Raw genomic sequence first — 17,362 nt, 5'->3', positions numbered from 1 at the left:
TAAAACCTGAAATATTCCTGTTTGGGGACTTTACCAGAAACGTATCGTAAAGAAAGCGTATATTTGATTATTCATGTTATAACTGGCTTTTTTGTTGTTGTCGTTGTTTCAAAGGAACACGCTTTTGAAAGCAGTCAGAAATATAAAGAAGGCAAATACATCATTGAATTAGCTCATATGATCAAAGATAACGGCTGGGATTGAACCGCCGCCGGAAAGAATGACGACTGATCCACGCGAGGGTTCACTCTTCCGACTGGACATTTAATCTCCGAGAACGAGCAAGCGATCGGCACTCGCTGGGTTCCACGCATCCGGCAGCTTCGTCGTTGTCCTGAGACACGCTTCCTCACACACCCCTCTCTGCCATCCTGAACCGGCGACCGGCTGATCCCCCCCCCGCCCCGTGTCTCTTTGCTTTCCGTATCCGTTTGTGAGTCCAACCTCGAGTTAGCGCCTTCTGGTCTTCCTCTTTCACCGTTCTGGCATTGTGTTGCGTTGTGTTTCTTCTTCTTTTTGGTTTTTTTTTTTTAAAACAACGACAAAAATCAAGGGATGAGCCCAATGCCAAACTGTTAAACAGGACTCAGTAGAAACGGATTGTTGCCTTTTGGGGAGGGGAGGGGGCTGAAGTCAAGGTTTATGACTCCTGAGGGGGGGAAATCAGTGATTTGGGGTGTGGGGCAGATGAGAGGGAATGGGTCGGAATTTCGCTCGACCCCTTTGTCCTTTTAAATCCTGGCAAACCATGGCTTGAAACTCGCGGACTGTAAAAATAATATATATACCTCATGCCTGTCTTTTTCTCTGCGTCTCCAAAAAAATATATTGTACGCCTCCTAATTTTAGGCTAGCTAATTCTAGTATTCTCCAAGCAGCTACCTGTGTCTCCTTGGATCTCAGGTGGCTTTTCTTGATCTTGTCTTTTACGCTGAGCTTGTTGAAAAGAAAGAGGAAAATATCGATTGAAAAGGGATGTTTTTAACATCCTTTGGTTTCTAGAGAATTAGCCCTCCCCAAAACTCTGCAGAGATAAGCTTGATTATCTCGGGGTTGTTGTTGTTGTTGGTTTGGACTGTCATCTAGCATCATTGAGGTTCCTCAAGGATGCACAGATTGTGTCAAAAGGAAAAAAGGCCCGGGAGAAAGAGCGATGCAAGGTGAACGTAGAGATGGAGGCAGGAGTCACTTGATGCCTATTTACGGCTGTCCTAGCAATGCCTGCTGTGGGAGGTGTAGATGTTGATGTTGGAGACCCAAAGCTTAATGTTCTTGTCTTGTCAGTTTTTTAGAATGTCTTCTCACCCAGGAGCAGGTTTTGGCCGTGACATTGTGCGGAAATATTTCAGAGCCTTGAACGTGTTCAAGTTTGAGTCAACCAGGAGGACCTGTAGACCATCAGTTGGTGATTCCATCCATTCCTTCATTTCTGTTTGTTCCCTCTTCCTGCATCCCAGCCACCACCTTTCCCCTCGGTGGCCTTCCAGAAGTTTTGCTCTGGTGGTTTAGGGTCTCTGGACTTCCTACTTTGTCGAGGGTCTTCCTTGCAAATGACAATAACAAATTGGGTGGGGTCACCAACAGTGAATCCAAGAGAGGAGGTCGCTTCCGCTAAAGATCAGGAATCACCAGGCTTGATCGGAAAGTCCTTTTTGCACTGGGTTCTCTGTGTTGAGAAAAATAAATAGAATAAGTAACTTTATAAGAGGGAGCAGGGCAGCCATTCCTGTCGCTAGCCTCTCCATCTTCTCTTAACACCACCGCCCGCTTTGATGATCTGAAGAGGACTTGGACAGAAGGTTGAGCATTGTCTTCCTTTGTTGGATCGGATCTTTTGAGGTGCAGAAGCTTGTCTGAAAGCGATCCCGTTTATTCTCAGGTTGCAAAGCTGGGGGAAAAAATCCTCCCCTGACAGGTATCACCGGGTGGATTAAAAGGCATCCTTGCCCCACTGACCTAGCTAAGGATTTAATTGTCCCTCCAGCTTTTGCAGGAGATAAATCTGGATTGAACTAAGTCTGCAAACGGGTTTATCTAGGGGAGAGCATTCCTGGAAGGCACTCCTTTCGGGTTCAAGGAGAGCCTTGAGGTCAAATGGGAGGCTGAAGGACCTTGGAAAAATGTCTAGGGCTGTGTCTCTGTCCTCCCCCTCCCTCCAAAGCCCTCCAATTCCTCTCCGTTGCATTTTATAGGATCGGTCAATAAGGGTGTGAACTTTTTCCGCCCTTCGGCCTGACACGTAATGCAGGTTTAGTTCGAATGGCATTGACTTTAACCTCTTTCGGTTATTATATCCCCCCTCCCCTCCTGCTTTTTACTTTCATTCAATTTCATTTGGGTAAGGGGTGGAAATTGTTCTGTGTGGGCTCCTCTGTAGGACACAAAGCAGCCCATAGAGAGAGAAAAAGATTCCATATTTGGCAAGAGATAAAGTAGGTTCTTAGCAAGGGGTAGATTATTTAACCCTGAATCCCTACGTCAGTGTTTCTCAAACTTGGTACTCTTGAAGACCTGTTGACTTCAACTCCCAGAATTCCCCAGCCAGCATGTAGAATTCTGGGAGTTGAAGTCCATACATCTTCAAATAGCCAAGGTTGCAAAACACTGATTTAAAGCATGGAACTTCAAGGAGGTTTCTAGTCCACATTACTGTCAGAGAAGGAATATGGAAACAATAATCGAGAATATGGTACAGTAGATGGTCGAGAATTAAGGAGTTATGGGTTCAAACAGATATAAGACTCATTGTGTGACTTTGAACAATTTGCTAATTCTCAGCCAGTCCTATTTTCCAAGAGGAGCAAAAAGAATATCTGTCTGCATTCCTGGACTCCCTGCAAAATTATAATAATTTTAAAAAACGAATGCAAGTTTAGGTCCCAAGAGGCATTCCTGATTAAAATTTGAGAAATAGAATATATAGAAGATCTAATCTGTCACAACTTCGGTAGGAATTAGACAGGGACAGAGACTGAATTGTTTCCAAGGACATTATCAGCTGGCCACAGCTGGGCCTAACTACAGATAAGCCTAAGCTAACATTAAATATCACCACGGTTTTGCATCTCAGAGCCTGGAGCTACAAAACAGCTTTAATTTCAACAAAATTCAGAATCTCCAGGGCTCATGATCAAATGTTCAAGAACATTTGCAGGAAAATATACCCAAATTGCAGAATCTCCGTGCACGTTCCTTTGGTCGTTGTGATTTGAAACAGTGGAAAACCAACATCTCAAGCACAGTTGTGTTTTGGGGTAGACACCAGTAGTACCACAGCCTAGCTCTTAACCTCAATTCTTGATCTTCCTGATCTGGAAAGTGCAGGTATTTCTCAGTTTCTGCAGCTTTAAGATGGGTGGACTTCAACTCCCAGAACTCCGCAGCCAGAGTTAGCTGGGAAATCCTGGGAGTTGAAGTCCACCCATCTTCAAGTCGCCAAGTTTGAGAAACACCCAAAAGTTGCCGAGATCCTGTGAAATCCTGGGATAGAGGACAATCCTTAAAAATTGTAGTATCCTTCAGCTTCTGACATGGTGAGGTGGACTTCTTATCTACGACTGTGATTTTGACGCACTGCGTCCGGTTCTGTTTTGAAAGGCCGATTTGGGTTGAGTGGAGGTTGCTTATTGATTTGAGGAAAAGGTTAGATTTCTTCACCGGGATCATGTTTGCACCACCCTCCAAAAAATGGTGTGCAACCATCTAAAATTCCTCCATCGGTCTTACCTTGAAGGCCTCCAAGATATCTCCAATGGTGCAGCCCCAACCATCAGTCATACAGGTCAGCCTAGGATATGAATTTCTAATCCAGGTTTTATAAGAGGAGCCGTTCAGACATTTGGAAAGTTGGATGCTTCCAGACTTGAGTTCTAGCTCATTCTTCAGTTCAGGTAGAGGAGAAGGAGAAGGTTAGGGTTAGGGTTAGAGTCCTACATTCTCCACTGGTGACGGGATGGTGTCCTTTGCTGTTCCTGAGGTGGCAAGCCGGTTAAGAGGATGAAGACAATTTGGGTGACATGCACCGGTGTGTCTTCTGATCAAACTTGCTGTTTCGGCGTGATGTCCCCTTTTTGCAATAGACCCAAATGATAAAAAATTTGGGCCGGTAGATCCCAAAACTCTCGTGACACTGTTCATAGCGGAGAAGTGCATTGTAGAGTCGCCTCAAATCATTTTCTTTTTCTTTTCCCTTTAAATACTGTGTTTTTCAAACGTGGAACCTTTAAGGGGAGTGGACTTCAGCTCCCAGAATTCCCCATGCTGGCTGCGGAATTCTGGGAGTTGGAGTCCACGCCCCTTAAAAGGGCCAACTTTGAAAAAAACCCAACTTTCAATAGATACGTTAGGACTCTGGGATGCTTTAATTGATTCTTTTCTTAGCCCATAGTGTCTTTTTTCCTCAGGGCTCCCAGCTGGCAGTATAAAAACTTTTAATTTACAGGCTAATGCAAGCGACTGTTATTTATTTGATTATGAGTTTTTGTTCTTGTGTTTATTGCAATGTATTGCGGTGAAAGAACGTGCTGCGATGTTGTTATTTTTACTGCAATATTTTTACGGCAAACAGGTTGGAGAAAAGGGAGTCCCGTGGCAGCTTTCTGCCCTGGACAAGGAGAAATTCTACAGGTTTTCCCAGCATCTCGATCCAAGCCAAAGAGTCTGTTTTCCCCTTTCATTTTTGTCCTCCTCACGGCTGCCACCATGTACAAAAACCCACTAAGCTGTGAATGAGTCTTGTTGTCATCCTAGCCTGTTTGTGATTTGTGTGGTGTTTTATTACCAAGGAGCTGTTTACAAAACTCTTTGTCAGCCTCATACAGTTTTTTTCCTCCAAGCTTGGCCCCTTTAAGATGTGTCTGGACTTCAACTCCCAGAATTCCCCAGCCAGCAGGGAGAATTCTGGGAGTCGAAGTCCATCCCTCTTAAAGCGACCACGCTTGAGAAATAACTAGAATAGAACTGTGTTTTCTCCCCGAACGGGTTTTCCCACACGCAGGCATTTTGTAGCAAGGCAACACAAATTGTCGCACTGACTGCATTGGCGTAAACCAGCTTTCTGTATTTCTACTTTGTTTGTTTTGGATCAGAAACCGGTCTGAATAGGCGTTAGCAATCCTGGTTCTTCGATTTGGGGACGAAGGGAAGTAGATTCTGCCTTCTCTTCGGTCCCCTTTGGCCCTGTTCCTTTGGTGGTCTCCAGAATAGAATTTCTAGACCTACATGATTAAAACTTTGCCCCAGTAAAATTTCAGCTGGGTCGAACTGTTGCATAAAATACAGAAAGAGCAAAAGGAAATAAAAGTTTTGGAATGTCCTTCTTTCTACAGGACCATTTCCCAGTCCCTAAATCCCAATAAAAACCTTTTTTGCATCCCAGTAAATCATCTCTCTTTCATCACACTACCAAAACACATGCTTTATTTTTATTTTCTTTCCAAAGTGTCTGACTTTTGATAAAATACAAAGTGGACCAACAACACCAGCTAACCTAATTGCGCTGTGCGTCCGTGTTGTGGTTAGTGACAGAGAAAACACACTCCCCTCTTCCTCCCTGTTGACTTCACACTTTGTGGTACACACACACACACATGCAAATGCACCCCCCCTTTCGAAATGCAATCATGGCAAGCGTTGTTCAGGGAGATGTGCGTTTTGGGCCCGAGATAATTAGTGCGCTAAATATACATTTCGTAGCATCATTTCATGGGTGGATGATGAATCACCATTTTTCTGCTTCTATCTGAGATCCATTTTTGGCTAAAGCAATCTGTTTTTCTGTTTGGAGAAGCGGAATACAACCTTGTGTAAACGTTCAGGAATTGTACTTTAAAAAAATAAATATTTTTTCAAAGAAATAGAGAGTTGGAAAGATGTTAGGGGAGAAAAAAAGGAATGGTTTTTAACTTAAAAAATAAATAAACGCTGCATAATAATACTTGTGCAGGCAAAGATTACTATTATTATTGTTAGATACTTGTTTGAACTGCAGTGCTTTTCACCAAGGTCCGCTGTTCCGGTGGGAACAGAGGTTTAATCCTATTGGTCGAAGGGTCTGACAGCTCCCTATAAAAGGGCTGCTGTCAGACTCAACCTTCGCTGGATGGTTCTCACTTGTTGTACTTAATAAAGAACTGTGGTTATCATTAAGCCTGTGTGTGCCTGTCCATTACCCGATCTAACACTGGCGACGAGGATGGGATTGAAAGGCAGCTAGGCGAACCAAAAAGAGTGTAGCAATCCAGCAAGTACATCCAGCCCTGAGCGCAGCGCGGCTTCGAGCAGCCATTTTGAGCGGCAAACTCAAAACGCCCCCTGAACACAATATGGCCATGCACACCCCACCAACTCCGTATGACCCAGTCACTGAGCACTGGGACTTGTACATGCTATGATTTGACTGCTTCCTCGAGGCAAACAACCTCATGGGCCTTTCTGAAGGCCGCAAGAAGAACATGTTCCTCAGATACTGTGGCCCGGAAGTGTTTGAGACGGTGAAAGATCTCTCTGAGCCGACACCACTGCAATCAGTCACCTGGTCCGTGCTCCAGCAAACGCTGAGGACCTACTATGCCCCCAAGCTGTTAACATCAGGAACCAGAAAGAGGGTGAGCCGATTAATGAGTACGTTGTGGCGCTTCGCAAGGCCGCAGCATACTGCAAATTCTGAGACCTGGGTGAGCTGATTCTGGACCGCATAATTTGCAGCGTGTGGGACATTGACCTACAGAGGAGGTTACTCGCTAAATCTAACCTCACTCTGCAGATCGCCTTGGACGAGGCCAGGGTGTCCGAATCAACCGTCAAATCTACTGAGACTCTGCAGCGCCAAAGCGCTCCACAAGACACGCAAAAGAGTACACGCGTACATCGTGAGGCTGCAGAGCCCGAGAGCTCAGAAGGCGAGGAAGATGACAGCTGCCGCATGCGCAATAGCCACGCCCAGCCAGTTTGCAAATTCAAACCGTGTCTCCCGCCTTGCGTTAGCTGCGGAGGAGACCATGCCAGGTCGGCTTGCCATTTCCACGATGCAACCTGCCAGCACTGCAAACGAAAGGGATACATTGCCAAGGTGTGCTGGAGCAAATTCCCTGCCACTGCCTGGCAGCCTAGAAGCACACCTAACCGCCAACAGAGGCCCAACCAAGGGGCCCGGAAGAAGCCACCACGGCGCTCAGAGGGCGACAATAGAGTCACCTACCACAAGTCAATCGGCCAAGTCCGCACCAGGCAGCCAAAAAAGCTGAAGGTCACAGTCCTCATCGAGGACTCTCCATGTGAGATGGAGATCGATGCCGGGTCATCACTGACCATCATGCCGTGGTCTACCCTAAAGCAGGCTATCCCTAGCCTAAAGAAGCAGCATCTTCGCACCCCTGACATCCGCCTACGAGATTACCAGGGAAACCGGGTCCCTATCGTGGGCCAAAACACCTTCCAGGTGAAGTTCAAGCAGTTCAGTGGGAAACTCCCAGGGACAGTGGTCAGCGGCAACCTGCAGAGCCTCCAAGGGCTAGATTGGTTCCAAGCTCTGGGCCTAGAAGTGACCGGTATCAACGCCTTGAAAGACAACGGCGCTGAAGCCATCTTTAAGGAGTTCAAGAACGTCTTTGGCACCGCTCTGGGTAAGTATGTGGGGACTCCAATTTCCTTTAGTTTGGACCCCAACATAGCCCCAATAAGGCTAAAACCCAGGAGAATACCTTTTGCTCTCCACCCCAACATTGACAGGGAAATTGACAAGCTCGTAGGGAATCCTAGAGCCAGTCGATCACGCACGCTGGGAGACCTCTATAGTGACACCCGTCAAATCTGACGGGTCTGTCCGCATCTGTGCAGACTACAAATACACAATAAATAAAGTGCACCTACCTTGTACCCATTGTACAGCACCTCCTTCATTCATTAGGCCCCGGAATTTTTTTTCGCAAAATTGGACATGGCTCAGGCATGCCAACAATTGCCTGTTGATGGCACTACGGCGGAGGCCCAAACCATTGTGACGCACAGGGATGCATTCAAATGTCACCGCCTGCAATTCGACATTAGCATCGCCCCTGGACTGTTCCAAAGCATCATGGAACGGCTTTTGCAGGGGATTCTAGGAGTCGTCCCCTATTTCGACGACATCTTGGTGTCGGCTGCAAACGAGGCGCAACTTTTAAAACGTGTACGAACAGTTTTGGCTAGAATTAGAGACAAGGGCCTCCATCTCAAAAAAAAAAAAAAAAGCCAAATTAACGTGTTAATTAACGTCCCACCGGAACAGAGGTTTAATCCTATTGGTCGAAGGGTCTGACAGCTCCCTATAAAAGGGCTGCTGTCAGACTCAACCTTCGCTGGATTGTTCTCACTTGTTGTACTTTATAAACAGCTGCTGTTACCGTTAAGCCTGTGTGTGCCTATCCATTACCCAATCTAACAATTATTATTATTGCAAAGGTATCATGGATATCCTTTATCCTTCCCGTAAATAAAGAGACTATATTTTTAATACCAGCCCATCATGTTGGACATTTTTGTGTTTACAGAACTGTGCATACTTTATACTTTAATATTTAAGACAAAAAAAATATCTTGGTTTTATTTTATGGGTGTTTTATTTGTTTGACAAATTCTTCAGGTCTTATTTTGCTTTAGTAATAAATGTTTACTTGTCTGTTATTGGTGTTTTTTTTTATGGCCTAATTTGTTTTAAACCGTGTCACATGTTCGCATATTGTACATATGACTTCAGTATTAGAAGGAAGGGAGCATTATTGTTTTGTCCCATTTACAACATATATGTTGGTGCTCATTTGAAAGAAAAGTAAAAAGTTTTCAAATATTAAAAAAACCCCAAAAAACAGATGTTGGTCATGATTTTCAGGCAGGAGGGAAGACAAGAACAATTTCGATGTTACCGCTCTGCAAATATACAGACAGTCCTTGTTTAGTGACCGTTCGAAGTGGCAGCAGTACTGAAAAAAGTGTCTTATGACCATTTTTCACACGACCGTTGCAGCATCCTTGAGGTCACGTGATCAAAATTCAGAGCCTTGGCAACCGACTCATATTTATGACAGTTGCAGTGTCCCGGGGTGATGTGATCCCCTTTTGCGTCCTTCTGAGGAGCAAGTCAATGGGGAAATTAGATTCACTTAACATGTTACTAATTTAAGAACTGCAAGGATTCACTTAACTGTAGCAAGAAAGGTCATAGAATGGGATAAAAGTCTCACATAGCAACATAAATTTTGGGCTCAATTGTGGTCATAAGTCAAGCACTACCTTGACTTACGACTGACTTCCCCAGAGGGACTGATGGCCCATGTTTGAAGCGCTGATGTTGGGCTCCGCCCCTTGTGGTCATGTGATTGCATGTTGAGCCTACCCTTAACAACCGGCCTGCATTTATGGCCGTTGCCTGTGCCCTGCGATCACATGACCGCAATTTATGACATTTTTCGTGGAAACTGGCATTTACTTCTAGTCTCTGTCAAAAATCACCCCATAGCTAACAAGGGGTTTGCTTAACGACCATAACATTCACTTTACAACCGCCATATTCATATTAACAACCACGGGGAAAAAAAACCAGTCTTAAAAATGGCTCCGGTCACAGAATAACCTGCTTTATGATTGTCACGAGTCATGACCATAATTGCCACACTCAGGTCGCAAGTCGAGGACTGCAGGTCGTACTTCACTAACAGCCACAATGGGAGCCCCATTGTGATTGTTAGTCGTTCAGTTGCTAAATAAGGCGGTTGAGTGAATTTACCCCAATTTATGACCTTTTTGCCAGTTGTTAACCAAACTGCTGCGGTTGTTAAGTGAGTCATGTGTTCATTAAGCGAATCTGGCTACCCCCACAGAAGTTGCTTGTTGGGAGCCAGCTGGGTTATAAATGCTGATCACATGACCCCCAAGACAGTGCGACCGTCATAAGGACATGCCAGTTGTCAAGCGCCCCCAGTTCTGATCATGTTAAAGCAGGATAAAATGTGAATTAAAATATAAAAGTGAGATGTGACAGAAGGAAGAGATAAAAACCTGCTTTTAAGACATGTACAAAAACAGGAAATGTCAAAAGCCCAAAACCACAGAGTTCAGCTAAAGTTCTCACAAAGCCACGTAGCCAGTACCTGTGGCCCAAGACAAAAGGAGAAGTAAGACAATATCTACTTATAAGGCTTCTTTTCTCAAGATAACCAATAAGAAATGGGGTAAGTGTTTCCCTGTTACGCTGCTTTTGAGAACGTATAAGAATGTGAACTTCCATGAGAAGAGTTGTTCAGAAGTTGCATGCTGGCCTTTGACTAGCTTTTCTGAACCTGGCTGCCAATAAACTTCTCCTTGATCCCGAGACGTCCAAGTCTTCTTATTTTCTGCAACAATTGTGGCGACCGCAGCAGGACTCAGAGCGATATTTCGCTGAGGATGGAACGGACCGACCGGTGCCCAATCGAGGCCATCTTGCCCAACCTTCAGGCGCCGACAGAGAGTTTCTCTGGAAGGGGGCAGATGACCCCCCTCGGGCATCCGGTGGACACCGCCGATCCAAGAACCTGACCGGGATCAGGACAAGTCAACAAATTACGCCGGCTGAGAAGAGAAGACGCCTGCAGGCAAGTATTGTGGGAATTGTAGACCCACTTGGTTGAGAGTGGAAGAGGGGGCCCGATCACCCCCCTGAGCCCGGGATAGCATCCCTTCCTAATGGAACCGGCATATCCTAATGAGCCTCTAGAATTGTGTGGGTGGTTAAACCACTGCAGTTCCTGTTGTTGACCGTGAGTCTCCAGGGCCGCAGGTCAGTGGAAAGTGTCTTAGAAATAGAACATGGGAGGTGGAGGAAGCGTTCCTCGAACGCCTCTTCAATGCATGTCGAGAAATTTTAAGAAAGCTTTTAGATGAGATTATGGAGACCCCAATCTCAATCCCGAGGATTTAAAAAGGTTCTGTGAGAATGAGTGGCCAACATTTAATGTAGGGTGGGAGCCCGAAGGCACTTTTCATCCAGGCATCATTTCAAAAATACATCAGATCGTAACAGATGCAAAAACCGGTCACCCGGATCAGTATCAATACATTGACCAGGCAAATAGCAGTACAACAACTGGCTTCGTAAATGCAGAATGGAAGTCATGAGGGTCTGTGTGGCTCGAATGAGGGGAAATGACAAATGTCAGGTCAAAAAGAGTCACCCCGAAAAGAAGCCTATCTTAAAGACCACACCCTATGAAGAGGAAAGTCCCCCACTTGCCTTTATCATCCAATCTTAACGGTTGTTCTGGGCCAGTCACACTCTCACAGCTCTAGAAAGGAGCCAAAAGCAATACAATACAATAGTAGAGTTGGAAGGGACCTTGGAGGTCTTCTAGTCCAACCCCCTGCCTAGGCAGGAAACCCTATACCGTTTCAGACAAATAGCTATCCAACATCTTCTTAAAGACTTCCAGTGTTGGGGCATTCACAACTTCTGGAGGCAATCTGTTCCACTGATTAATTGTTCTGACTGTCAGGAAATTTCTCCTCAGTTCTAAGTTGCTTCTCTCCTTGATTAGTTTCCACCCATTGCTTATTGTTCTGCCCTCAGGTGCCTTGGAGAATAGTTTGACTCCCTCTTCTTTGTGGCAACCCCTGAGATATTGGAAGACTGCTATCCTGTCTCCCCTAGTCCTTCTTTCTCTTAAGCTAAACATCCCCAGTTCCTGCAACCGTTCTTCATATGTTTTAGTCTCCAGTCCCCTAATCCTCTTTGTTGCTCTTCTCTGCACTCTTTCTAGAGTCTCCACATCTTTTTTACATCGTGGCGACCAGAACTGAATGCAGTATTCCAAGTGTGGCCTTACCAAGGCATTATAAAGTGGTATTAACACTTCACGTGAAGTAACACTTCATGCAAATTACTTCTGAAAAACCTTGCCTAGAAAACTGCAAGGGACTTGTTTATGCAGTCACCAGGAGTCAAAGGAACAAAAACAAAACAAAAGTACTATTACAAAGATCTAATCTACTATGATGGAGCTAACCGAAGCACTTAAAAAGCAAAAGAATGGGAAGGCTCCAGGCCTGCAGAATTTTATAAGACCCTGCAAGAATCGTTGTCTTTCCCATTATTAGAAGTTATGAATGAGGTGATGTCAGAGAGAAGAATACCCAAAAGATGGTCAGAAGCATATATTACACTTTTACTAAAGGAGGAGGCCAATTTACTACAAATTAAGAATTACAGACCAATCTCCCTGTTAAATTCATATTATTTGCTTCAATATTGGCAGAACGACTTAAAAAATACTTGAGTGGTTTCATTCATTCTGATCAAAATGGGTTTCTGCCAAAGAGGCAAATTAAAGATAATATGAGGATAATCTTAGACACTTTGGAATATTATGAGGCACATCCTGAAAAACAATTGGCATTGATGTTTTTGGAAGCTCAGAAGGCATTTGACAACGTGAATTGGTGCTTTATGTTGCTACAACTGGAACAGATGGGCTGTGAGAAATTTACTCAAGCCATACAAATTATATATTATAAACAAACAGCTAAGATAATGATAAATGGAGATTTGACAGAGTCTATTGAAATAAAGAAAGGGACGAGACAAGGCTGCCCATTATCACCATTACTTTCTGTCTTAACGTTAGAAGTTTTAAATAGAAATGTCAGAGAAGGAAAAGAAATAAAAGGAATGAAAATCAAAAAGGAAGAATACAAGCTACAAGCATTCGCAGATGACTTGGTCTTCACTCTAGAGGATCCATTAGAAACAGCACCCAAATTGATAGAAAGAATAGAAGAATATGGAAAAGTAGCAGGATTAAAAATAAATAACAAATAACAATAGACAAAACAAAGATCTTGACAAAGAATATGTCAATAAGACAAAAAGAAAAGTTGGCGGAAACTTTGGAGATGCAAGTTACGAACAAAGTTAAATATTTGGGGATATATTTAACAGCAAGATGCAGTGCTCTTAAAGACAACAACTACTATAAACTCAAACAACAGATTGCAATGGATTTGAAGAAATGGGAAAATCTACAACTTTCGATGATAGGGAGAATATCTACAATTAAAATGAACATTCTACCTAGAATTTTATATCTGTTCCAGACGATTCCAATTAGACTAGGGAAGGGATATTTTGATGACTTAAATAAAATAGTGTTGAAGTACATATGGCGGGGGGGGGGGGGGGGGAGAGCAAGAATAAAACTTAAATTGTTACAAGATGCAAGAACAAGAGGAGGATTGGGCCTGCCCAATCGGGAACTATAGCACCAGGCAGCAAGTTTGATGTGGGTTAAAGAATGGATAATACTAAGGAATACCAGATTATTGACCCTTGAAGGACATAATATATTGTTGGGATGGCATGCCTTTTTATGGTACAAGGGAACTAAAACATGGGTATTTTAGAAGACATTACCTATAGGAGGCCTTGCTACTAAACTGGGAGAAGATTAAAAGACAATATTATTTTAAAATTCCAGTCTGGCTATCAACTACTGAAGCCTTTTCATACGCAATAATATACAAAAAGGAACAAACAGTTAGATATGGTGAAATATTGAATGCAGAGGGTGAACTTAAATCTATGCAAGAACTGGAAATGGAAGGTATAAAGATGAACTGGCTTTCATATGTGCAAATACAATCTAGATATGACAAAGACCATAAAGAGGAAGGTTTTTATGATAAAATGACTGAGTTAGATAAAATTTTGATGGGTACTGATGAAAAAGTAATTAAAATACTTTATGGACACTTACTAGAGGTTAAGTTAGAAGAACAAGTTAAAGGAACAATGATAGCTGGGGGGGGGAATTTGGGCATGGGATTGAATTAGAGAAGTGGCAGAAATTGTGATCTCAAAATTACAAAATGACAATGTCAACAGCATATAAAGAAAGTGTATATAAGATGTTTTACAGGTGGCATCTACCTCCGACGAGAATAGCAAGAATGTTCAAGAATAAATCAGAAAAGTGTTGGAAATGTCATCAGACACCGGGCTCATATTACCATATGTGGTGGACTTGCGCGGAAGCTAAAAGATATTGGACTAATAACACGTGAAGTGTTAATACCACTTTATAATGCCTTGGTAAGGCCACACTTGGAATACTGCATTCAGTTCTGGTCGCCACGATGTAAAAAAGATGTGGAGACTCTAGAAAGAGTGCAGAGAAGAGCAACAAAGATGATTAGGGGACTGGAGACTAAAACATATGAAGAACGGTTGCAGGAACTGGGGATGTCTAGCTTAAGAGAAAGAAGGACTAGGGGAGACATGATAGCAGTCTTCCAATATCTCAGGGGTTGCCACAAAGAAGAGGGAGTCAAGCTATTCTCCAAGGCACCTGAGGGCAGAACAATAAGCAATGGGTGGAAACTAATCAAGGAGAGAAGCAACTTAGAGCTGAGGAGAAACTTCCTGACAGTTAGAACAATTAATCAGTGGAACAGCTTGCCTCCAGAAGTTGTGAATGCCCCAACACTGGAAGTCTTTAAGAAGATGTTGGATAGCCATTTGTCTGGAACGGTATAGGGTTTCCTGCCTAGGCAGGGGGTTGGACTAGAAGACCCCCAAGGTCCCTTCCAACTCTACTATTGTATATTGTAAGATCTGCACGTGGTTGGAGAAAATGACACGAAAACCTATAGACTTTAAACCAGAGATTTTTTTATTGGGAATTATACCAGAAACATATAATAGAGACTTGAAATATTTGATTGTAAATGTTCTAACAGCAGCTAGAATTGTATTTGCAAAAAATTGGAAAAATGAGAAAATACCAACGCAGGAGGAAATTATTCAAAAATTATGGAATGTGTGGAAATGAGTAAATTGACATTTGAAATTAGAAAACAAGAAGATGAACAATTTTATAAGGTTTGGGATTTGTTTTATCAAAGGTTAGATAAAAAATCATGGTAATGGAAAAAGTGGGAGAACTTTTCATATTTTAAGAATAATAGAATGATATATGCAAAACTATAAGGGTTTAGCACTGTTAAACAGAGTAGAACGATGTAATGGAATGATGTTGAATGTATGATTTCAATATATAGAATATTTTGTTTAAATTATAGGAATAATACCTAGCGTTGCACTATTGATGCAAAATGATGTTGCATGTATGGATTCAATATTTAGAATATTTTGTTTAAAATTAAGGAATAATAATTATAGTTGAAAAATTGACATATAACAAAAATGTACTTATGTTTATCTAATGAACAATTTGTGATTCGATATATAATTGTAGGTGGTGACCATGGAAAGGACGCACAAAATCTTGTAACCGAACGACACGCTATAGGAAATGGAAGAAGGTTGTGTGTGTTTTATGTTTTTGTTTGTTTAAAAATTAAAAAATCTTTATTAAAAAAATTATAAATGGTTGTGAATTGAGGACTACCTCTACCTGCACATATTTCCTCTCTACCATCTACTGCGTAGCCAATGGTAGCACCAGCTAGGGATGATGGGTACAGTGGTTCTACAGTTCCAGAAGACACAGATGTTATTTCTGTTATGACAGCTTTTTCAACTCAGAAATCTTTGCAAATGATGGGGTTTTTTTTATCAGCCGTACATGGCACATATCTCTTGTATGCTAAAGGAATAAACTGAAAATTGTATTCAGAAGTTAGATGACCACCTGTAGGCCATCTTGGAAATAACATGACTATCCCAAAGCCATATAAACTCGCCTTCCTCATCCTGAGGCTAAATTGTCTTTTTTTTTTTTAAAGCCATCCAGCTGCCTTTGTGCTTCCTCATCTGTTCGGTTGCTTCTTTGTTCCCATGGCAATGAGAGGAAGGACCCCTCTTTGGGTATCACACTATTTCCATGGCGACAGAAGATACGGTCCTGGATGGCTTTGTACAACATTGCTAGAACAAAAAGAAGTGGGGGGGAAGGAGAGGATAAGTTTTCCCAAATATTTTGGGGGTTCTCTTCTGTAGCTTCTAGCCAGTAGGGACACGATGGATTTGAGAAGTCCATCATGGTGGGAAAAGCAGAAAAGGAGAGAAAAGGACGACCTACAGCCACGTGGAAGGACTCAAGTTATGTAGTGATGGAAGCACCATTAAACATTCTGAAGGAGGAGACTGGGGACAGATTCTTCTTGTTCTGACCGAGGCTTCCCAAGAGCATGAAGCAAATGCCTGGTCCCAATAAAAACCCCTTTTATTAGTTTGCTGTGAATTCTGCTCATTCACACCCAGCAAAGTCTTTCAAGGGAGGATTTACAGTCACAGACCTTATCTGTGGCGGCTTGGAGAGCTGCCAGGCCGATGTCTGCAAAACTTGGCAAGGAGCCTCGGAGAGTCACAAACCAATTAAGCGAACTAATTGTCTCCTGCAAACTCCACTCCCATTTTGCTCCTCTTTTATTTCCTCTGGGAGGGGCCTTTCATCATCCACCTGTGGCCTTACTCCCAAGTCGACCCCTGTTCTTTAGCTCTTCCCTTTGTTTGGCAGCTCTGCGCATGCGCACACTGGGAAGAGGCTCCACCTGTTCATCTGCCTCACTGATGTCTGACAGCTGATAACTGGCATACGGCTCTGGCCCCCTCTCTGCCTCCAACACAGAGCCCTCATCAGAGCCTCACCCAAACTCCAGGACTGGCCCATGTTCCTCCCCCAACCTCCTCACTGTCCGAATCTGCTGCCAGATCCGCTGGCGGGCCACAACACTTCTGGAGAAAATGGATCTAAGTCAGGGGTGTCAAACTCAATTTCATTGAGGGCCGCAACAGGGCTGTGGCTGACCTTGGAAGGCTGGATAGACATGGCCGACTAGGTGTTCATGGCCACCTTGATGCCATTCCCCAAACTACTGGCATGTTTCCCCTTTGCACTGGGTAGATTGGGCCAAAACCACTTTGGTCCCATGTTTCCTCTTCACACTGTGTAGACTGGGCTAAAGCAACACAGACCGGCTCCTTACATTTTCCAGGATGGCCCCACAGGCCGGATCCAACCACATCATGGGCGGGATCCAGCCCACGGGCCATGAGTTCGACACCCCAGATCTAAATGGTCCCCAAGAGCTGACACCAACCACCATCACACAACCTGTCAAGAGAGCATACTAACTGTGCTGGCTAGGCAATATGGATCTTGAAGTTGGCAGATTGGGACATGGGCATCGTGGTAATCAGAGCAATTCCATGGACAGTATTTCAAACTGGTGCCAGCCATTTGCTACGTTGTGTTTTGGCTGATGTGTGACCTTGCAGCCAGTTGTGGCTTGTTGAACCAAAGGCAATTTGTAAACACAGAGAGCCAGTTTGGATTAGTGATGAAGCCAACAGGCTAAAAACCACGAGACGGTAAGTTCTAATCCAGCTGAGCGA

The 17,362-nt window shown here is 43.5% G+C and overlaps 2 protein-coding genes across 2 annotated transcripts in view; both read left to right on the top strand.

Annotated features, from left to right (window-relative positions):
* Positions 1-6,147, top strand: part of YPEL2 (yippee like 2) — an 81,088-nt gene extending 74,941 nt beyond the window's left edge. The window contains exon 5 of the mRNA XM_081945516.1: positions 115-6,147. Within this exon, the coding sequence (XP_081801642.1) occupies positions 115-204 (90 nt within the window). The 3' untranslated portion in view covers positions 205-6,147. The remainder of the gene's footprint in view (positions 1-114) is intronic.
* Positions 6,148-6,285: 138 nt separating this feature from the next.
* Positions 6,286-17,101, top strand: LOC309387465 (uncharacterized protein; the record flags this gene model as incomplete). Its single annotated transcript, XM_081943946.1, has 3 exons — positions 6,286-7,622; positions 15,261-15,330; positions 16,963-17,101. The coding sequence occupies exons 1-3, from the start codon at positions 6,923-6,925 to the stop codon at positions 17,099-17,101; spliced, it is 909 nt and encodes a 302-aa protein (XP_081800072.1). The 5' UTR covers positions 6,286-6,922.
* Between the last annotated feature and the right edge of the window lie 261 nt (positions 17,102-17,362).

Source organism: Natrix helvetica (genome assembly GCF_964273705.1).
Source record: "Natrix helvetica genome assembly, chromosome: 2".
Classification (NCBI taxonomy): Eukaryota; Metazoa; Chordata; class Lepidosauria; order Squamata; family Natricidae; genus Natrix; species Natrix helvetica.
The sequence above is the reverse complement of the archived record's forward strand: the minus strand, read 5'-3'. Positions and strand labels throughout refer to the sequence as shown.